This window comes from Simochromis diagramma, unplaced genomic scaffold (assembly GCF_900408965.1).
Source record: "Simochromis diagramma unplaced genomic scaffold, fSimDia1.1 OVJJ01000646.1, whole genome shotgun sequence".
Classification (NCBI taxonomy): domain Eukaryota; kingdom Metazoa; phylum Chordata; class Actinopteri; order Cichliformes; family Cichlidae; genus Simochromis; species Simochromis diagramma.
The window spans coordinates 6,845,190-6,868,950 of record NW_024387279.1 but is presented as its reverse complement, the minus strand read 5'-3'; the positions used below and the strand labels follow the sequence as shown (position 1 = coordinate 6,868,950).

The 23,761-nt window shown below is 42.1% G+C and overlaps 2 protein-coding genes across 3 annotated transcripts; both read right to left on the bottom strand.

The window, feature by feature from the left end:
- Positions 1–456: 456 nt before the first annotated feature.
- LOC120715843 (RNA-binding protein 38-like) lies at positions 457–9,538 on the bottom strand. The gene is made up of 4 exons (XM_040003068.1): positions 9,068–9,538; positions 6,868–6,991; positions 6,339–6,393; positions 457–1,898 (listed from the first exon to the last, which is right to left on the bottom strand). Exons 1-4 carry the CDS (start codon positions 9,278–9,280, stop codon positions 1,556–1,558), a joined length of 735 nt encoding a protein of 244 aa, XP_039859002.1. The 5' UTR covers positions 9,281–9,538; the 3' UTR covers positions 457–1,555.
- A 1,349-nt stretch (positions 9,539–10,887) lies between these two features.
- On the bottom strand, positions 10,888–22,676 carry rae1 (ribonucleic acid export 1). Of its 2 annotated transcripts, XM_040003067.1 has the most exons (13): positions 22,545–22,675; positions 21,805–21,916; positions 17,321–17,425; positions 15,087–15,179; positions 14,910–14,996; positions 14,742–14,828; positions 13,839–13,910; positions 13,644–13,751; positions 13,389–13,495; positions 13,182–13,257; positions 12,270–12,464; positions 12,092–12,177; positions 10,888–11,461 (listed from the first exon to the last, which is right to left on the bottom strand). In XM_040003067.1, coding segments are annotated over exons 2-13 (1,107 nt in total). In that variant the 5' UTR covers positions 21,895–21,916; positions 22,545–22,675; the 3' UTR covers positions 10,888–11,460. The 2 variants fall into 2 exon arrangements, with proteins under 2 accessions (XP_039859001.1, XP_039859000.1); XM_040003066.1 differs by lacking the exon at positions 10,888–11,461 and having other exon boundaries at positions 12,088–12,177; positions 22,545–22,676.
- Positions 22,677–23,761: the final 1,085 nt, after the last annotated feature.

Here is a 23,761-nt window from a genome sequence, read left to right as displayed (position 1 = left end):
TGCCCCCCCACACACACACACACACACACAGCAGGATGTGTATTTTGTTACAAATGCAATGACATAAATTTGCTCTTTGGTTTTCATCGTTGACACTTCACATTAATAATAAAGACAGAATACAACAGGAGGCATATTTAAGTACAAATTATTTTATTTTTTGGTATGGCTTCTTTGAAGGAACTGTAAAAGACATTCTTATTGGAGAAAAAAACAAAACAAAAAAAAAACCTAGAACATTTCCAGAAAATCTGAATGGGCATCAATGAGCCAGCTGACAAATCCACTGACGGGGTGCAGCTGTGTCTCTGCAAGTTAAATGACATCAGTGCCATAACTGTAGTCATAACGAAAAAAAAAAAAAAAAAAAAAAGCTATTTTAACTTAGTACCTCTTATAAATACCTACATATAAATATTGTAAATGTACTTAATGACAGACAACATTAAAATGCTGTACATGAATGTCCTTTTTGAGAGCAACAGTTTGACAATCTCAGTGACAAAAGAAGAAACAACACTGGTGTTTGAGCTCAGTGTCAGCTACCTTTAAACATCGATATACAAAGCTCCTGGTCCCCGTACGGCCACATACTGCTTGTGATTATCTACATCCATCTGAAATTATCAAGACCCAAGTCAGATAAATGTGACTGCTGGAAACAGTCAGGTCAGTTTCAAGGAACTCTCTGCACTTGGTTCTCTGGTGTGGGAGGGGCACTTAAGTTTCAAAGAGGGAGTTGTTATTGTTTTTAAATTAAGGCCTCTTCAAATAAAATAAGTGTGTAGTCCTGACATCATCTTGGGACAATGGAGCTCCGACAGTCTTATACTGAAACTTTCTGTTACCTCTTGAGGTGAACTCTCTTGTTGTCCTCCTGTGTGGTGCTGAACGCTGGAGGTTTGTTCATGGGGCAGTGCTCTGCCTTACCGTGTATAGCACCGGGATAGGCTCCTCAATCACCACCGTACACCCTCATCTCTGACTGTTCCCCCAGTGTCCTAAAGCAGCATTGCCCTTCATATCCACCCCAGATCCACGGGAATCTGGAGGTAACAGGGGTTTAACATGTCCCCGACAGCTCTCAAAACATCAACATGTACCATGGACATATACAACTTCCACTGATTGAGCAGAGAAACATGCGAACATTGATAATAATAGCATAGAAATAAAACATGGACAAGGACATTAATACAATAATAAAGAAGGATAAAAATAATAATAATAATTAAAAAAGAAAGAAAAAAAAAAAGAAAAAGAAAAAAAAAAGAAGAAGTGTCAGCTTCTGGAAGCTCTCGGAAGCAGCCACATATACTGCTCAGCTTCTCAACCTGAACCTTAGTCCTCCCACTACTTTTACCCTTTAACCAATGAGCCAAAAGCTCATCCTGATCATATAGTGCAATAGTCCCACCCTTTTTTCCTGAAAGCTACTTCTGGCAACAGCAGGATCACCCCGTAGGGCATTTTTCAATATCCTCTGTCCAAAGGCTTGCAACCACTCCACCTCCTCCTCTTCCTCCTGCACCCCTTCCTCTGCTCCTCAACCTGCTCATTGCATACGGTCTGGCTGGATGTGCTGCTGTGGGGCGTAATGCAGGAATGCTGCACCAGTGCCAGTGGCAGAAGGGAGAGTGGGGTGTACGGTAGGTGGGGCTGTGGTGGCGGTGGAAGGCCCAACAGTGGCTGTGGGGCTGGCGGTGTAGCTGTAGCCCAAGAAGCCAGCCGGGGAGGCGGCGTACGGGTACTGCTGCTCAAAGGCAGCCTGGGCGTACTGGGTGTAGGCTGCGCTGTAGTCCAGGTACGGGCTGGTGCTGACAGAAGTAGAAACCTGAGTGGGCAGCACCAGGCTGGGCTGCACATATGCTTGCGGGTAGATGTAAGGCTGGGCCAACCTGCACACAGACACAAGGGGGGGGGGGGGTTAGACCAGAGGACTAAAACAACTACAAGAGAAATCCAACGCCTGGCTCCATTGTTTACACTGCGACCAGAGGGCGAGCATGTTAGAAATATACACTCTAGTGTCCAGAACTTTGAGAACTCCCACAGAAATCCACTGTTATTAAGGATAATCACACGAAAGAGGTGAGGGAGGCAGACTCAACCCTCCGTCAGTGTCAGTTAGTAAAAGCTACAGAACCTGTTGGATAGGCCCTCCTGGAAGGACGGGGGAGGGAGGGGGTGAATGATAGAGTCAGCCGTTACTGGCAGGTTTTCAAGCTCAGGCATCAGCAGAGTGTTTTAACAGCTGCTGCACTTCACTTACTAGACACACACACACACACACGGCAGAAGTTGCAGTTGCTCTTGTTCTGGCTTAGTTTGAAAATCTCACTACAACAGGTGAACATGTTAGCTGGGGAGGGGAGGGGGATTATGGTGGCAGGGGAGCTCATCAAGGTTGGGTGCGAGGCTCTGCCAGGCCACATGGGCAGACTCTCAGATGTAGCTGATTAGAGCTGTGGGGTCTGGGGACTGTACAGTCTTTGCTTTGCCACTTTATCCACAAAAGAAATGGGAGTGGAGAGGGTTTTAGATTAGTCTATTTTTACTCAGGATTTGAAGTACATCTTTGGAGTTTGTTGTATAAAGGGATTAGTGATGGCAGCAAGCAAAAGAGCCCCCCTCTTTCATATACATGGTGATATAACTGACTATTGAGAGAGCCTTGACCCCGGATCCTGCAGTCGTGCGGTGGGCAGGGTGGGGCGGGCGGGGGATCCGCAGACAAAGGCAAGATAGCAACAACAAAATGTCACATTGACTTACACTCTTCAACTATATCTCAGTGCTGAATAAAATCTTCCTCTCATGGACTGTTTTCAAGTTTCAGTCTTATCGTTTTCCCCTCTCACACAGATTCAGTGCATTAGATGAAGGTTAGTATTAAAACACAGCTATCAAGCAACCAAAAACAAACACAAACACAAAAACTTAAGCATGCAGGATAGGGATTTCATCATAGTCTCAATACACTCATTTACACACACCTGTCTAATATCTCTGCCCTCCCCATTTATTCACCCGCCAACACACACACCCGTTGCCACTGCAAACCCCAAACCATGCCATAATAGGGAAAGAGTCACAGTACAAATCAGGATAACCTCTTCACTTCATATCACACAGAAGGGTAAAGATAAAAAGGCACTCCAGTCCATCACAGCACACGGCACTTCACTCTCAAGCCATCACTGGCACCTTGGAGAGAGGCTGGCTGAGGGAGGAAGGAGGGGCGGGTGGGTAGATATTTTCTGCCATATCCCTTCTCGGGACTAGTCCGAGTACTGTGGGCATCCTCTCATCCTCTGCTGGCACACTGGTCAGCTGGCAGCAGGAAGCAACCATGGCATAAGAGTGATTATTGTCAGCAGTAACATTAACGTCCTATTGTGTGGTTAAATAGATGCAGGGAAGAAAGAAGGGGGGGAGAAGCATTTTTCAGGTATCATCTCAAATGGAAAATTCAAACTCCATAAAACTTTTATTGTATTCAAACAACAAATGAGTCATCTGGCAAGTGAAGGGGAAATGAGTTCTAGTGCCAGTGGTCTGAGCACAAAACAAAACAGTGGCTTTTAACAAGTAGGCATAAGCAAATGAGGGCAACCCCCACCCATGAGCGCAATCTACAGAGAGGCATTCACTCTGCACACAGCTTTCAAAGATAGCCATACATTAATGCTGCGGGGCATATGTATGCCCTTTCACTCGCCTCGTGCATAATGAGTTCGCATGTTCTGAGGCAGATTTTGGCCTCAGGCAAGTGACCTTGTGTAGGTGAAGAGAAATACAAAAATGAGAGACAAAGAAGTCCTGAATTAGATCTTTTGTGTCTGTGAAGAGGAACGGATAGACATACAGTGAGAGTGGGGAAAAAAAATAAACAAAAAAAAAAAAGATGGTACCGAGGCAAGTTAGGGACGAGGCCACAGATGCCAAGTGTTGGGGGGAATGTTGATGACGGCCCGAAGATTATCAGACTGGCCGTCAGCACAAAACCAGCTGACGGCCAGTCTGTGTGCGCCTCACATAGTGACACTCTGAGAATGGCAGGCTGAGACACCAGAGAGACGAGCTTACAAGAAACCATTTGATGCCCGTAAACATTACTAATATAAGCAGCTGAACTCTGTCATTAATGAAGGCTGCATAACGATGTGATGGGAAAAATCCTGCACTCGCGTCACACACTGAGCAGCTAAATATTTCTACATGATAACACAAGTGAAGTTTCAGTGCGTGACTCACCATAACACAGAGTGGGGAAACAGACAGGACTGGATAGGGCGAGAAATTAACAACCCATTTACAGCACCTTGAAGAGGGCCTCCACTCTTTGTTAAAAGGAACCTGTTGTTCTTTGAAGTCAGACAGACGAAGAAAGAAAAAAAAAAAAAAGAAAGAAAAAAACGTGTTTTGTTTGACACCTGTAGAGGTGCGTTTCCAAGGGAGGCACAGTCTCATTAAAGCATTAAGCCTACAACACCAGGCTTCCCATACCCTTCCCCCTCATTCGCTTTTTACCCCGTCTCACAGTCTCACAGAGGTGTCAGTTTTCAATATCTCCTTTTGACACCCCGGCAGTTGCAACACTGTAAGGGGAGAAATGAAAGTTTAAAAAAAAAAAAAAAAAGCAAAAGAATATACATATAAATTGTGTGATGCACGAGAAGCAAGCACATTGACAACTCATCTCCTCGCCATCAAAACAATGTCCCTGGCCTCAGTGGCCCCCTCAGGCCTTCACACTCCCCCACATCTGCTGACCACAGCTATACACACATCCAGAGCAGCAAGCCGTAACCGGCACACCACCGCCACTGAGACGCTCTGAGTACTGTATAAAAATCCTACTTCAGATCATGTCCTCCTCGTGCCATATGTTGTCAAGTGAGGGGGGGGGCTGAAAGAAAAGCCATTTGTACACTCTGCATCTTAGGGAAGCCTGGGTGCCATACAGAAGAAACTCAGGAGGACAGGTGCTCTGTGTGCCTTTCCACGTCTCTGGGGTGGCGTTCATGGGAAATTAAGGGGGGTGTCAAGACTGTAACATGAACCAGCACCTGTCAGATGCATGCCTCAAACCGGCACTGCATATGGCAAACTCTCAGGGTCTGGTACCATCCATGCTTTGTGCAGTAGGACTGTGGACATGGGACTTTTCTGTGCCTTCTTAAGGTCTTGGAACATGAAAGGACACCCCCCCCCCCCATGGGAATCCTATAATTTAGAATTTGTGATATCTTTCAGAACGCTGTATGGCTCATAAGTAGTCCTCATAAGAGTCCTAAGTCTTTTGGCTTCACTGTTCTCAATAACCACTAATATATTTCCTACTTTGTCATCGTCCCTGTGGACTGTCCTGGGATTTCCATGAAGCTCACATATACCTTATAGGGCAGCAACTTACAAATTACTTTTCTATATTAATCCACACTGCTTTTTACTAAGTCATGGTTGCTCTTGTTCCTTTTTATAGAAGAGTTCAATCACAACTGAAGCAAACTCCAACCAAAGCCACAAAGCAAAATCTAAAAGCATAAATATGTAGTTAATGGTCATATAAAACCCAGTAAAATACGCACATCCAAAGTAAAAAACAAACAAACAAAAAAACAAACAAAAAAAAAAGAACCCCCAAACAAAAACAAAACCACATACACAGTTGTGATAAATCACTCTCAAACCACCACAAAGTCCTAACAATAAAAAACTAAGCATCAGGCTAGTTAATGATGGGCTTAAAATTTAGCATCTTTTTAAGACTAAACCATGGAAGAACTGTTTTTTCTAATATATAAGCAATTTATTTCAAAACCTGTCCCTGTGTTTCTTGCATTTTCCTCCAGACAGCTGAGTGTTTTGCAGTGGTGTAGCTTTAAGGATGATATCTGAGAGCTGTCGGTTAGAGTAGGGGGGTGGGGGGGTGTCATTACTCTAGTGAAATGCTCATTAGCTGCCCAGCAGACCGTGGCTCCTAGACGCTATCCAGGCTGTTTCTACAACAAAGCCACTTGGAGAAAGTCTTCTCAGTGACAGAGCCCGGTCAGGCAGGTACACGAGTCAACAGGCTCCTGCCAGAAGTTAATAAGTGAGTCACACATTCACCTCTGGAATGCACTTCTATTACCACAGATATGCGAATCATCTCCCGGCCCTACAAAACTCAAATATGCTAATAGGCTACTTGTGGAGTTGCATGTGGACACAGAAACTGACGTGTGCTTCCCAGAGGCCCTGTTTGTCAAAGAAATGGTAGCCTAGCGGCGTTGCGCAGAGCGTGATGCGAGCGAACAGAGCTAAGCGAGCGCCCACTCCCTCTCACTTACCCATACTGCCTCTGGATGAGCGCTGGGTGGATGGGCTGCACTCCGATGGATATGCCTGCAAGAGAGGAGGCTGGCTGTCAGACACACATCTGCATTTACAGAGGAGGGCTAGAGAACAATACACAGAGGGCATGGGGAGACAGAGGCAGAGCCTGTTTCGATCCTGCCACAGAACAACAATTTCAAATGTGTGGCGAGCAACAGTACCAACATGTATGCACTTGGGAAACTGGGTGTCGTTCGGCCCGTAAATAGTGGCAAGCTAAGAACACATGTTGCACAGTTAATTATAGTTTTTAGCCCTCGTGGGGGTGGGGTGCATTTTAGCTAATCAGTTTGTAAAGATGACGTCTAGGCCTTCCCAAGAACTCAAACAAGTATTAAATAATCTTTTGATGATGGTGACCTCATTCCTGTCAAGCAATCTGTAGTTCTGATGGGAGTTTGAACCTCACACCCGCTTTCAGTTTTATGGATACTGATAACTTTTGTTTTCTTGCAACAAGTCTTGAAATAAACCTCATCTTACCGGTCTGTAAACTACGCGGCTTGGCACCCAGGTAAGCCAGGTTGACGTTGGCCTTCCTGCCATCAATGATGGGGTTGGGATCCTTGCAGGCCCTCTCTGCTGCTCCTCGATCTGTCATAGTCACCTGGTGGCACAGTCGGAGGGGAAAAAAAGCGTCATGTTACAAATAGCTTCATGGCTTTGGTCTGACAAATCAAAACAAAACCAAAACGCGCTTTAAAAATTAAAAAACAAAACAGGTTTTGGTCTTCACGAAAGCCCCCCCACCCCTACAGGCTTTCTTCTGTTATGATCCCGTTTCTCTCAAGAAGGGGAAACTACAAACAAAGCACAATGATAATCTTTGAAAACTGCCCACAACAGCAGTAGCCGGCCACTCAGCTGCCACACGGCCATGGGCAGAGCTGCTGAAATATGGATCTGGGGAGAGCAACAAGGAGCTTATCCAATTAGGTCCAAAATAAGGAGATTGGTATTAGTCCATCCCCCCTTCCTGGCATTAGTTGAGGCCTTCTGTTTTGATTGCCATGTTCTGCCAACACCGAGTCACCTCTGTGTGAGAAACGAGCAGCGAATGTAGGCCACAGATTGCATTGTTTAAGTGGACCATTTAAAAAAAAAAAAAAAAAAAAAAAAAGCCTCTTCATCGTGGAAGGATCTGGAACAAAGCCCACTCAGGGCCTGTGTTGTGAACACACAGGAAGGAACGAGGCCGTGTTTACACTGAAGAGCCTTGCTATGGGGGGGGGGGGGTTCTACTAATCCACCTCTGAAGTGTGTTTAGGAAAAAAAAAGAAGAAAAGAGGTGTACTCAGCTTTGGGCAACTCCCCTGCCCTGCTGCCAGCTACCTCTGCTCCAACTGAAACCCTCAGAAAAATAGAGTGAGCAGGTTGCCTCATGCCACACACACACACACACACACACACACACACACACACACACACACACACACACACACACACACAAAATGTAACTCAGCATAAAGTGCTCATCGTGTCACTGTGTATCATCCTCGGCAGCACCCATATCACCCTGAGCCTGTCTAACCTGAAACACCAGCCTCCTCGCGAAGCCGCTCGATACCAGCTAGACTCACAGGACGGGCTTTCTTCTCAGTTAGAAGGCTGATGTGTAAACACAAGAGAGCAATTGTCTTACAATTGTGCCGTTAGAGGTAAACATGAACACATAACCGTTTTCCATTCCTTCTTTGGCCCGAGAGGTCGTTATTTGGGCTGATGCAGCTTTCCAAGTTCTAGTAAATATTTGCATTTCTTATGCGCTTCTGTTCTTTGTGTCAGAAAGAGTGCAGGTCTTTGTCTTGCGAGAACAAGACAAGTCACCTCTTAATGTAGTATTACACTGGGCTTTGCAGGGGTTCTTTGACACTTCTCACTAACACAGCGTAAATCAACTATGGCCAAACACAGTTCCAATCAACACAATGCGATGACCTCATAAACAGCAGGTTTAAGCACAAGTCAACAAGTTCAGCTTGCAGAATGATGCGATCAAAGGGAAACTTAACATACATGTGGGGAATGGGATAAAGCCAAATTTACTGATGCTGGAATTTCTCTCAGCAGCCAAGATGTGATGTAAATCATGTGCTCCGGTCCTTGACAATGGAGGGCAGGGTGTACAAAGTAAGCCTCCCCACTGCTCCAAAATAACCATATAAAGCCAGCAAGAAGTGCAGGCTGTCACACACACACACACACACACACACACTTCCAAGAGCCATAAGCCGAGGCTGTTTAGGAGTGAATGAGGTGGGGGAGACTTGATTGGGTGGGTTTGGGGGGTGGGGGGTGACATCAGACATATGTTGAATTATAATCTTCTTAGTTATCCATCAACTTGTGTGAGCCCTCATCTTCATTAAGCTAAAATAACAGCCAGCCAGGCAAAAACGGAGATGCTGCTGTGCAATTGTGCGGTTAAGCCTCAGTGTGTGCGCGCGCGCGCGCGTGTGTGTGTGTTAGGGGTTGTGGTGGGGGTGCATTTGACATTTATTTGAATGACTGCATGCTGTATTATGCGGAGTCACAAAACTCAAAGAGAGAGAGACACAGCAGCAAACAAAAAGATCGCTGTTATGTAGACACAAACAGAATTTAGCTGATAGATGATACGGTTTGATTGCGCTAAATGTCGTGAAAGCGAGCGGATGTTAGTGAAAGTTTTGCTTCTACTTACGAAGCCGTATCCTCGGGATTTGCCGGTCTGTCGGTCTGTTATCACCACAGCCTCATCAATGTCCCCAAAGGCCTCAAAGTATTTTCTAAGTGAGGCATCGTTTGTGTGGTACGGCAGCCCGCCGACAAAGATCTTGGTAAAAGTAGTGTCTTTCTGAAGCGCTGTGGGATGCATGACGTCCAGGGCTCCGTTCATATACTGATGAAGAAGCATTGGATCAGCCGGAGACCGGTACTTGGCACGCGGAAGACTTAGAGCTAACAGAGTCCCAGCATCAGAGAAACCAAGCCCAGTCTCGCTATGTTTCACTCGAGTTTCTCCAACTCTTTTTTATGTTTTTTCAAAGTTGCAGCAACCTGATGATATCCACGACTCAGTCCACGTGAACTCGCGTCGAGGATGCCTGCTGCTTCGCTGCTAAGAGGAACCGTGCTGGGACCATTTATAGTGCAGTTACCCGGGCCACGCCCCCTTCCGCTGCCAGCCAATCGGCTTACAGCCTAGGTGTCGGCCTTGGCAGCGCTCACTCCTGCTAGTTTCCCCCTTCATCCTTTCCCGGCGCGGTGCTGCACCTGCTTTTGTCTTTTACAAACACAAAGAAAAAGCCGCACACTACGGCAAAAAGCGCGGTCCTGCCACATGGTTCTGTAACGAGGAAGTAAAGGATTCAGCTTCTTTCCTAAAACACCTAACCCAGAGCTTAAAAGAGTGCTTATTTTACTCTCGTTTGACTTTGGAATCGTGAGGTAGCAGCTATAGCCTGAGCAGATAGCAAAAGTTAAAGAGTTGCTAATGATTAAACTCTCAATGCTCATGAAAAAAAGGGGCCGCTGAAAGAGCAGCTAAGCTCACATACACAAACTCTGGAGCCTTACATGGTCATGATAAGCTCCTGATTTCCATGTTTATCATGTAGTCGACATAAAACAGTCACTCATCTACAGCACATAGAAAGTGCTTCAGTCTCATGATCACTATAAACTTTTTTACATCTCAAAAGGCTGGAATAGCACCTAATAATATTACCATATATAGTCTTTGACTCTTTTGAGCCAGATGCCATGACTCCAATAGCTTTACATGGTTGGGCATTCTGTTAACAGACTGGTTAAGCCATATTTTTTGATAGTATACTGAGAAATTAATGGGGCAAGTGTAAAAATGTCTTGCCAGATGTTGCATTCTCTATGTACTGCTAATAACAGACCCAGTGATGCCTTCAGCTGTAAGTGCTGAAAGCAACAGGTCAGGCCTCATACAATAAGTTTAAATTGCCATTTTGCCTTGGAGTTCCAGTTAATCGCTTTATTTGACTTGGACTTTCTGTTCAGCTAATCAAAAGAGTTTGGTGCAGCGGGTGAACTGTTGAAGAACCAGGACCCAGAGAAGCGTCACAAGCATCACGTCATGAAAGTCGAGGTGAGCCGATGAACTGTTGCAGCAGCACATCTTCCCGCCCTCAGTGCCTTGGAGTTCCAATGCTAAGTACCAAGGGTCAGGCTGACAGTGAGATGATACTCTAATGACCTCAATAAAAAAGGTATTTAATTCACACCTTCTCCCCTATGAACTGCTTCACTTTTCTCGCATGCCCTTTGTAGCTCGTCTTGCTACCTCATTCATATCCTCTTGATAAATCCCTCCCTTTTCCAGCTTTGTGCCTCAGTCAAAAACCCCAGTGTTTAACTTTGATATCATTTGTCCTGCTTAAGCTCCCTGGCCTTTTCTATAAGTAACAGCTGGAATTAAAACCATACAGGGCAAAATGCTCCACCTGCTGGTTAGTTTGGATTAACACAGGCAGAGAGGAGGAGACACTGTGAGCCAGATGTTCAGTTTATCTTAACTTTATGATTATTCCCAACACCTACAGAGAAATAAACAGCTGAAGTATTAGAGACAGTGGTGATGTTTGAAGGTGATGTTTTTAGATGCAGGGTACAGTTCCCCAAACTCTCAACAATCGAGACAGCAAAATAGCTGGGCTCTCCCTCAGGCTGGAATAAACATGTTCAAATCTAAGTGTTTACACATATTTATTTATACAGTTTCCGAGTTTCATTAATGAAGCTAAACCATGGGTAACAGCAGATCGCAAGAAAATGAAGAGCTGTAAAAAATAAAAAGAAAAGCTGGACATATTAAAAAAAAAAATTAACCATAACATCCAGATGAATGCCAAATAAAGCCCTCTCCCTCTAAGACCAACTGTCATGCAGCTGTCATCAATGCCAGGATGGGTAGGCCCTTCTGATTGGTCCATGCACAGTACACAGCCCAACGGCATTGGTCCAGGTGTTTGTCGTAAGGAAGGAGTCTTTCTCGAGCGTATACACACTAAAGCAGCAGGTCGTCTGAATTTCCCCACAAAAGATGTGACTTGGCACGATGAATCTGGAGACAGGAGGGAGCAGTCAGTGACAGGGAACATTCTGAGGTTTCTTTTCGTCTTTTTTTGTTTATTTCTGAAAATTTGCTCCTTTTTGCACATAACAGTCAAGAAATACATCACCATACAGCAGAGAAATGCATCACTACAGGCATAAATCAACATTTACAATTCATAGTTAATGTAAACTTTTGATGAATCCATTTATAAAAATACATTTTTCACTGCCCATAATTTAATAAATCTCTCAATAATTTAATAAATTAATGAAATCTGTCTTTAAATACATTTTTTTTGTGCTGAGAATTACACTGCAAAGTCTAAAGACTTTCAAACTCAGTGCTCTAAAGTAGCCAGCAGGCCTCATCCTGTGCTTTTTTGATTGTACAGGTGCAAAAGCTGCTTCAATACATTATCACAGCAGAAACCACGCAAACCTTCAGCAAAACTTATGGTCTGTACAAGCTACTTAAAGCAGTACATGACGATGCTGAGATCTGAATCATATCAGTATCCTTACTTCACACATCCATGCATGCCCTTGAAAGGCCCCTGTGAGAGTCTGAGGAAACAGGGCAGCCGTGTCCAGTGACCACGGTCTCCAGGTTTATAGACATTAACTGCCCTTCTCTCACCATTTCTTGTTCCGAGGCTTCAGCTCCTCAGCGGCGTTCCTCAGGAAGATGTAGTTCTTTTTCTGGGGGTTGTAGTACTCATGGCCCTGAATGATGACGAGTAGAAGTCAGAGTGAAAAGGCAAGCTTTGCTAACTAGAGTACTGATCCAACAACTGTAATGATTTATTAGCGCCTACCTTTGACCAGTCGTAACTGGAAGCATACGCAAAGATGTTGCCATTATGGTTGAAGCAGCAAGCTGTGATGGGCTGGTCGAGCTGCTCTGAGGTCTTCAACTTTGTGCGGGCATCTTTGTCCCAGAAGCTGAAGCGTCCGTCTGAGCCCACGGTAGCCAGAGTGCCATGGACAGGATGGAAGGCGATGGCATTCACCTGGTGGGAGAAAACATAAAATAGGAAGAACAATTATACACAAATAACAATGAAAGAGATTCATTTAACAGATATTACAGACCCCCCCAAAAATACAAAACAAAAAAACAAGAGAAAATTGTGCCATTATTCAACAGATAATTAGGCAATTATATAATAATGACTGTATTTAAAAGCTCAAAGCATGGAGATATCAGTCATAGCCACATTAAGACTAAAGAAAGCATTAAATAAAACACTAACGATTGCAGATAATGAAATGTAATATTTTAAATTACACTGCAGTTCTTTCATCATCATTTTTAAACCTTACTTATTAAGATCATTAGGAAAGGGAGGACTGTGCAAGGATTTTAGTTGTACTATATGAAGACAGGTTGTAGTGTATCTTTTAAATTTTGTATTGATCTCACTCCTGCTGTTGAACTTATAATAAATTGAATAAATTCACCTATTTACTAGCATGTTGTAATTACAAAGTTTAACTCTGTGAAATGCAAACAAATTCCAAATTTTAATCTCACATCTCACATTTAATCTAACAAGAATAATGTTTACAATAAATCAGAGCTTCATTTAACACTGAAGCGCTTTACTAAGTCCACAAACTAGGATAGTCTCATCAAATTATATCTCCTTTAAGAGCAAACAGACTCAAACTCACAAAATATATTTATCTACAATGCCAGCACTGGCCCAGAATTAAGACCAACTTACTGCATAGATGTCCTGTGGAGTGGTTGTGTTGGTTCCATTGGACCTGTGGCACTTGAAGGTGAAGTTATCTTTGGCTCTGAAACAAATGAACAGTGATTCATATTTCAGTTTCAATTATAGAACCAGAACAATAATTTTATAAAGAAAAGAAAGAAAGAAAAAAGGTGCACACTTGAATTCGAGCAGTGGATTGTATTAGTCACTCACGGGTTTGGAGGATTGATATAGTGGATTGCCACTCGGCCCTCAATGCTTCCCAGTGCAAAACCCGTAGGCTTGTTCTGCTTGTCCTTGAATATGGCCACACAGCGGTGCTGCAAGGATGTCACGTTGGTTAAAGAGTAGTAATGCCAATATCTTGACATGCATGTAGCACCGATTAAAAATGAATCTTAGCAGTGTACAAAATTACAAAAGTGAGAGGCATAAGGTATACACATATTTGGAAAAGACAAAAATCACCTGATGTTTGAGAGGAGATTCTATTCGGCGAAACTCAGAGGGCTGGTTCTCTAGTTGGTACACTATCAGGCCTCTCTCAGCTGTGGCAACCACTGCCATGGGGTACACCTACACAGGGCACATTAAACATAAAAGAAAGTCAATCAATAATCAGTCTATTCTGTGAGCATCAGAATTTGTCATACTCTTACTTACAACATCTGCACAGTAGCATCTCTCAGGCATTTGCAGTGACATCATAGGATTGGGAGATCGAGTATCCCAGAACTAAAGAGACAAATAGAAAAAGCTCTCATTTTTCTAAGTGTTGTTTATAATTAATCATTTTCTCAAACAGCATTCAACATCTGTGTCTTTGAATAAATTTCAGCAAATTCAATTATTTGGACTCACTCCACAAATGTGTATATGCTTAATGAGACATGTGGTTGGTTAAAGGGTCACTTCAGGGTGACCCCCAAAAGCTAAATTGAGCCAGCCAGGATAAAAACAGAAACATTTAAACTCTGTTTACACCCAATATCACATAAAATTTGCATTAGCTCAAAGTGGCCGGTTTTAATGAAAGGTGGATTCTGATACAGACAGATGTAACCAAGTGGTCTTCTAGGCTTTATCTCAGTAATGTTAAATGACTGAACTGGATGACCACACTCGGTTTGTGGAATCTTATCTTATTTAAATGATGGCTTATGACGCAATTGTAGACACTTGTATTTTGATTAGGGGAATTCTATTATTTTATTTTTATATAACTACTTGGCATGTTTGTGTATTACTGTGATGGATGCCACCTAAATGCTAAAAATTTAAGCTTTAAAACAGAAATTCACAAACCAATGTGCGAAGGCTAGGTGGCTAACTATCAGTCATACGACTTTCTACTATTCACTTCCCATTAATTACAATGAAAAATAAGCCATTGCAAAAAACATGTCCCATATCTTTTCAAACTATTGTTAATTTTTTTGCACTCAAACTAATGAATCCATTAGTAAAAACTCTTGGTCGTGTTTTAATGCCTTGTCCCTACAGATATTCCATGAAAGCAATAACTGAATGCACAAGTTGACAAGCATTAAAAGATGCTGCTTTTACCTTCAGTGTTTTATCCCAACTGCCAGTCATGATACAGCTGTAGTTTGGGGCCTTGATCCAGTGGATTGCTTTAATTGGGCCATCGTGCTATGGAGAGAAATGATGAGAACTGTAACATGATTCTGCTTCATTCATGTCCACACAGTTGTTCTGGGCTTCTGTTCCAACCTGTGCGATCTGGATGGCTTGGTTGCTGTTGAGATCCCACATCTTGGCTGTCTTGTCACAGGAAGCTGTGAAGACTTTGCTTCCATCCTGGACAGAAAAAAAGAAAAGCAGATCATAAATTACTCTACAACCAGACAGCATCTACTGCAAAGATTACATTTTAAACATTAAACCTACATCACTCCAGCAGGCATCCAGCACTGGACCTGTGTGCATCTGTTGGGCCTTGGGAACAGTCTGTCCATTGTCCTGCACCTCCCAACATCGGACCTAAGAGTCAGACGATAAACCACTGTTAAGATTTTCAAAAAGTTAAATATGCACGATGTATATAAAAGTCTCAAAGAGGAAAAAGAAAGAGCAGAAGAGAGCAAATGGGATATACTATGAAGCAGCATTAATGGGTAAGTGTGCTACGTCAAGCTTAAAGTCAGACTTTGTGTCATTAAAAGTGGCTCTCTTTTTACATGGTTAAATCACTGTGATACCTTACGATGAGCACAAACCTTGTTGGGAACAGGTTGTGTTCAGCATTCTTGTTTCAAATCTGCTTGAAGTACTTTGTTCTCACCAATGCTTTTATTTACAGCCATTTTTAATTGTTATATAGACACTCTGCTGGTTGAATACATTTTATACGTGCGAGCTATTAAACAATGAAGCCCTGCTGTAAAGTTACAGCAGTGCAAACTGTGCATCACATTGCTGCTGGAATGTGAAAGACAAAGTGACAATAGACCCTGTGCACGAGAAAATGCTAACTTCCTGGTTTGAGACCGGATGTGGGGTTGTACATTTCCGGTAGCTTTACTTTGCAGTCAATCGCTACTGCGAAGATATACTCCAAAATCATGTCCAAAACTCGAAAACGGAAAGATCGCGTTAAGTTACAAAGAGCAGAAGGTGGGAACACTCACCACTGTTGTGTCATAAAAAATTTAATGATCAATTTTGACGTTTAAAACGTTTAGATCAAGCAGTTGTTTACATCACTCAACACAAGCAGAACTGCATTACTGCAGCAGAAGACACATCGTGCACATTCAGAAGCACATCTCTGTATAGTGACTGGTCTTGTGATTTAAACAGGCAAATGTTCAGCATTCAAACTACAGGTGAACAATAGTCAAACCAGATGTTTCCTGCGTTATGTCGATATCAGCTAGTCAAGTACACACCTACACAGCATGTTAACAAACCGTGAAAAAAAATGAATGATTGCTGGTAACGGTTTCTATACATAAGTATTTATGAAGGGTATGTTGTGACTTACCTTCAAAATTACAGTGGTCCCTCGCTATAACGCGGTTCACCTTTCACCTCGCTGTGTCGTGGATTTTTTTTAGTGCAAGTTTGCATGCTTTTTTTTTTTTTTTTTTAACATCACATTGTGTCCTGCGTCCTGATCGCTACAGACGATCTCCTCCGTGACGTCTCTACTGTACAGTACAGAATCGCTGCATCGATCGCTAGCAGTGTGACTCTGAAGTGCAGTACTGTATGTCCACGATGTCCACGAAACGTTTTGCACCGTCAAAAAATAAAAGTGGCTACTTGATTTCACCTATCGCTGGTTATTTTTAGAACATAACACGCGCGATAAACGAGGGACAGCTGTTTACAGATACTGAGAAATATAAAATTTTAATCCCTTTTCTCTTTTGCTCTGAGGCGCGGGGGAAAAATATCGACAAGTCGATGAATATCATTTACAGATATATTGGGTAAATGCCCAAGACATCTTTATAAATGTAAATCGCCGCTTGATTCATTCATTTGCTTAACTTGTTTTGGACCGTAAACAAGGCGCGAATAGGACACCGGAAACAAAGCTCCCCACAGGAGTTTCCGCACCGGAAGTAGCATATGCTAACGTGCACATAGTCTATTCTAATCTGCTGCTTTACTCTTACACTGCTGGAACTGCAGCTACAAGGAAACAGAACACACTCAAAAGATACAGGTTTAATCAATAAAAAAAATAACATCTCTCTTATTAGGTTACAGGACAGAAACCTTTCGCGTCTAAATCTACCCAGTTTAGATTTTCAGAGCTCTGATGTTTGGCCATCACATTAGAAATAACTGCAGGAGTTTTAAAATAAGCACAACGCTGGGCTTAACAGAGACAGTTGGTAACTACCATCATTATACCCATTATTTAGGCTTTTTCAGGCCAGTATAAACAAATATTGAAGTGTGTATATTAGGCATAGTGCCTTTATTGAACAATGTTGAATTTCACATCCTGCTCATACATTATGCGTCACTCTTTTTAAAATAGGCTAATTACACATTATATAAGGACTAAGCAACATGATTTAGCGATTAGTATTAATAAATCTATAGTAATAATCTTTCATTTACTCACTCCACCATAGGCAATAAATACGAGTGAATAAATTACTCACATCATTAGCCCAGGATCCTCCAATGAGAAAGTTTCCAGGCATGGTGGGTGGGCTGAAAGCCAGGCAGCTGATGCTGTCATCTGGAGGTGAAGTCACTTCCACATCCTATAAGGCAAGACAAAAAAAAACAAGAAGTATGAGGAGGCAGGGCTCTAGAGTGCGACCAATTTGGTCGCAAATGCGACCAAATTTCTCCATGGTGCGACTAATAAAAAATACTTGGTTGCACCGGTGCGACCAAGTAAAAAAAATACTTGGTCGCACTGGTGCAACCAAGTATTTTCTCGGAAAAAAAGTTTCAGCAACCCTGAAAGTCTCCGTGTGTTCAACAACAGACACACATTATGCCCATGTCGTGTTCTAAACCAATCAGAGATACTCAGAGGCAGGGACCTCTGTGATTGGCCGTGGTCCAGATATTCCTGCAGACCTACTTGTGTTTACGTTTGAAAGTGCGGGCAGATAGAGAAGGGTGAGTAGCCCAGGTCAGAAGTGTATGAAGTTGGTATTGAGAAAATATGAAAAGAACAATTGATAACTTTTTCGTTAAGTTAAGGCCTGATCAGTCCAAAATTCTGAGCCAGCGCTCTGACACGGAGCCATCAACCTCTCCGTTTTTGGTCAAACACTGGTCCGGAGACGGCATCAGAAAATGAGCCACATACGTTCGACTCCCAGCCGGAGTCCACTGAAAGTAAAAGTGAGAAAATGTATAAATTTCGAATCGAGTGGCTTGACCAGTTTCCCTGGCTAAGATACAGCCAAGCTGACAATATAATGCACTGCATTTATTGTCGCGAGTGTGGAAAGACCATGGCCGGCAACACTGCATTTGTCACTGGTGCTAATACGTTTCGAATTGAAACGCTGAAAAAGCATACAGCATCGAGAAGACACATTATATGCCGCGATAAATGCTCTGCCAAAATGTCCCCGCTCCCCACTGCCTTTCAGCGGCAGGCAGGAGTAAACAGGTCATCGGAGGAGGCCGAGATGATCATTAAGTTTAACATCGCCTACAATATTGCAAAAGAAGAAGTTCCGTTTACTAAGTTCAAGTCAGAAATAACTCTTCACAAGAAAAATGGCTTGGACATAAACCCCACATACAGCAATGATGTTGCGTGCGCCCAGTTTATAGGCGTAATCGCTGACACACTGAAAAAAAAAGACGTCAGTGGAAACTGCGAACAGTGCATACATGGCATTCCTGATCGATGGAGACACAGACATCGCCACAAAAGAATGCGTCATTGTGTACGCTCGTATCTTGCAAAAAGGAAGACCAGCGAATATACTGATTGGACACATTGAGGTCCAGCATGCCCATGCCCAAGGTAAGCCATGTCATGTCACGTAGCCTATGTATATGATTAATAATATTACGTCGTGTTACTGAATTAACCATATCTAGCATATTCTTATCATTGAAAATTAAACATAGCAATAATACATGAATATAGAAACTCAAACTGAAAAAGACTGCATTGTAAACTCTTGATCTGATAAGTAAATGGTATTTTTTTTAAATTTGTTTAGGAATTTATGCTGCCTCAAAGAAAGCATTTGCTGCTCTTGGGGATGTTGGGATTCAGAGATTCTTTTATTGCTACCATATAATTTGCCTTATGAAGAATGTATTAATAACATGTTTCACAGTATCATTTATCAGTAATATTTCCTACAGGGTTTATATTGCATTGAATATGTCTGTCATCACATTGACCTTTCTATTTTTATAGGTTGAGTTCATTTTATACACAATGCATAAATGTGCTTGGTTAGAGTTGATGTTCCATTCTAGAAGGTTTTAAGCTTCACTGGTGAGAGTGTCCAGATGATACATGCTGAGGGGAGATGAGAACATAGCAGGTTAATTGCATGCATGCTTACGATACACATATTAATCTAGTAGCAGGTTTGAGTGAAGGCCTAAGCGTCTTCTACTTCAGTTTGAGACTGGCTGCTAAAGTACTTTACTTAGTGATTAATGACGAGGGTCCAATTATTAGCTCTCAGAAAAGCTAAGACCTGAAGTTATTACCTTAAAAGGCAAGTAATGAAGAAAGGAGAAGTTATGTCAGTTTATAGTTATTAAAAGTATATGTGATGAACCCTTGCCTGTACGAGTTGAACTTTTGTCCGTCTGTCACCATGTATTTTTGAACTGTATTGACGTAGGTGTGATATTTTATCCTATAAAACCAGAACCCATTGTATTTTTGTCAGAGCAACACATTCTGTATGCTGATGGTTGGTTGTTCTCCTGTGATAATAAAACTCATCGTTTGATTGCACTTTTCCGGAGTCTCCGTCGTTTGTTGTCTGGTCTAAAGTTGATCGATCTCGCAACAGGGACCAGTGCAGTAACTGGTTGGATAAAATCATTGCTATGGGGGCTGATGGAGCTGCTGTTAATTTGGGCCGCAAAGGGGGTGTCAAGTTAATCATTTTGAAAGGTTGTTAGTTAATCATTTACAAATCAAAAAAACGTGAACATGTAAAACTGCGGTGTTAAGTAATGCAGTTAAAAAATTTGGGTACGCCTAAATTTTGTGCTGGTGCGCCTAAATTTTATTTTTAGGCGCACCAGTGCAACCATGGCAAAAAGTTAGTCTAGAGCCCTGGGAGGACCAGTGACAAAATGAGGATAGAGTTTTAAACGACTCCTTTTAACATTTAACAAAGTTTATGTCATACAACATATTGACAATACTATTGGGCCACCTATACATTTTAGCTACAGCAGCTTTGATTAGATCCCATTCATTAACATGGAGTAGGTTCCCCCTAGTAGGGCTGCACGATTAATCGTTAGAAAATCGCGATCTCGATTCATACTTATGTGCGATCTCATTTCCAAATGACAACGATTTAAAAAAAAAAAAAAAAAAAAAAAAAAAAAAAAAAGACGAAGACGATTGTACCGCATTTTGATCCGGGACGTAATCTGCATGAAAACAAGCTCTTCCTGCTCAACAAATGACAAGGGCGGAGCCTTATCCCACGTGATACAGAAGCTGTGCCGTGTGATGCTAAAATTAGCAGGGAAAAAAACAACGGAGAGCACGTCAGGGATGACGAGAAAGTGACAGGAGAAAATCCGTTCCGGTCAACCACCAAAACATCAATAACGGGAACCTTATACAGCGCTTCCCTATACACGTCGAACTCCCGCAGGCACAAAGAAATTACGGAGGCTATCACTTATCACCTGACCAAAGATATGGCTCCCATCAACACTGTGCAAAACGAGGGATTTAGGAAAATGATCAACACCCTAGACAAACGCTACACAGTGCCGTCCTGCAACTATTTTTCTATTGTTGCACTACCTGCTCTATACACGCAGTGTCGAGCAACGGTGGAGACGGAATTTCAAGCAGTACAACATTTTGCGGCAACCACAAAACGTGAGACATTTGTTGTTTTTATGTTTATTTATTGTTTTTATGTTCAGTTTCAACTGTTACGAAGTTGATGTGCAGTTAATAAGTGCAATAAATATTTATATTGGAAAAGAAAATCGTGAGAGAATCGTGATCTCAATTCTAAGCCAAAAAAATCGTGATTCTCATTTTATGCAAAATCGTGCAGCCCTACCCCCTAGGCAGCTGTAACATATTCTATTTTTCTGTGAAGGCTTTCAACAAAATTTGGAGTGCAACTGCAGCTTTTGCCCATTCATCCAGAAGAACATTTGTGAGTTTAAACATTGATGTTGGGTGAGAGGGACTGGGTTGTTAATCCAAAAGATGTTAGCTTGACAGCTATGGAAACCATACTGTGAAGCTCTTGATGCACAGTTTTTGTGTTGATGTTAATGTCAGAAGACATCTGCAGTATGTGCGTCAGCAAATCATTGGCTACTTTTACCCACTGTAATAATAATAATAATAATAATAATAATAATAATGGATTGCATTTATATAGCGCTTTTCGGGGCCCTCAAAGCGCCGTACAATTCCACTATTCACTCACTCTCACATTCACACACTGGTGGAGGCAAGCTACAGTTGTAGTCACAGCTGCCCTGCCCTGACAGGGGGCGAGGCTGCCATATCGCGCCATCGGCCACTCTGGCCATCACCAGTAGGCGGTAAGTGAAGTGTCTTGCCCAAGGACACAACGACCGAGACTGTCCGAACCGGGGCTCGAACCGGCAACCTTCCGGTTACAGGACGAACTGCCAACTCTTTGAGCCACGATCGCCTATGTACCTCAGCACTCGGAAACGTTACCTGGCCTGGCTGAGTTTCTAACTGCTTCCACTTTGCAACAATATCAATGAACTCCTTGCAAGTCAGTACTTGAATTCAGTGAGTTATTTACAACAACTCAGTCTTTCAAAAATGTTTGTAATGGCTAGCTGTTAGATTTTATATCTATGGAATGGCACTAAACACCTAAATTCAAAGATTAAGAGGTGTGGTCCAATACTTTTGGACAAATAGTGTATGTTGTGCTCTTGTAGGCCGCTTTACCTTCATGGGATTGTGGCTGTCTGTAGTCGTGCTTCCAAACACCCCGGTCCCTCCAGTCCCAAACCCCGAGCTTGTTCCAAACAAACTCATAGTGCACTAACGTCAGCCACCCCTGAGAGAACAAAGAAAGACAGTGATTTTATATGAAACAACACGCTAACTGCCAAAAGTTGTCAGTGCATCAAACAATACCATGAACCACTGAGCAGGTGATGAAAACAAGTGTATACTGCATGTGTGAAACACCGGATAGCACACATTACGACATCCATTCAAGTACAATAAATTAGTTTTTCTTACAAGCGATATATAACTGCACTCAAGTTATCGTTGTTATTATTATTATTGAGGATATAACGAAGTCACACATCTGGATAACCAAAACTTAGCATGACAGCTAAAGGAAATGCTAGCTACATCACTTGCCACTGCTAACTAAATCACTCTACCAGGCTAGTTAATAAAAGGATAGATGGTCATTTAACTTCGATTGATATTTAAAATACGGCTGAACCTATAAGCCACTATTATGACACCTTTCTGTGTGTGAAAATAAATACGTTTGAAAAAAAAAAAACGAGCTCGCTAACATTAGCTAAGCAACTCTTGACAAACCACTGTGCCTCCCGGGTTGGAAAAAAAACCAAACAAATTTTCATGTTTGGTGACAATTTTAAACAACCATAATTAAACACTTCACTGTCACTGAAGCCTTCTCATACCTACAGGGATATACATACCACTAATTTCCTTCTACTCTGGATGTAATGTCGCAACGCTGAAAACGCTAGAAGTGTGGCGCTTGTTCCTTTGAGTGCATAGTCGCAGGTTGATGACGCTTTGGCTCCAGCGCTCAAGAAAATGCAAACCGAAAGGTAAACGCTGTGTGGCAGCAAAGCAACAGGCTGCATGCAAGCATACTGTATGTCTATGGGCAGCCCATTTGAGTTAAGGTGCCCTTTCAATTTCAGATTTTTTTTTATATGACACGATTTAGATGAAATACCGTACAGATAAACAAAAATTAAGAAAGTGGCAGATGGTTATTAAGCTAAGGGAAATCATAAGTAAAGTACTATGTATATAGCCTGCAGCCTAGGAAGTAAGATTTTTTAAATGTAAAATGAAAGGTTACCTCACTCAAATAAATGTAACAAATATTTAGTTTGGAAATATGAGGAATAGAAAAAGTTATATCAATACTTTTGGGAGTAAAGGTTTGGTTTAGTAAATGTGCCCACTTTCGAGCAACTGAAATTAAATGTAACCTATGAAAAAGGGGGAAAAACCAGAAGAAAATTATGTGGCAATAAAATTTGCTTCAGTCTCCCTTTCACTGGGCTGTGGGCTATATTTCTGTAGCTTTGAAAAAAGGCAATTGTACAATAAGAGCGAATTAAAAATCAGGTTAATCAATAACTAGGTTTGGTAAATTAAATAAGGAACAATTATGTCAAATTATGAACCTTGTAATTATAAGACACTAAATATTCAGTGGAGCTGGATGTATAGCTCCAATGGGGAAAATGGCTTAAATTAAGAAACATGTTTGTTAATTCAACAATTTTCAAAGTTAACCTAAAGGCTTAAACACTAGGCTTTTAAGATTTAAACTGTTTGTAGTTGATTTGGAGGCCTCTTGAGTTTATGTGAGTTTACAGAGATCATGAGTCATGTCCAGTGCTCTCTGCATAGGAAAAGCCATCTCAAGCACACATCTGGTGTCTGCTATGCAGGGCCAAATTCTAAATTGTTAGTTAGGTGTTTTGTTTTGTTTTGTTTGAATGTATTAATTTAAGCAATGATCCAGTGACTCTCTCTCTCTCTCTTCTTTAATACAAATAGTGCAGAGAGGCTATAATTTGTACTTTGCCTAATAGATCACCTTGACCTGTCCGTGGTTTTAATGTTTAGACTCATTGAAACCCGAGTAAATAATCTGTACTTCAGGATTGAA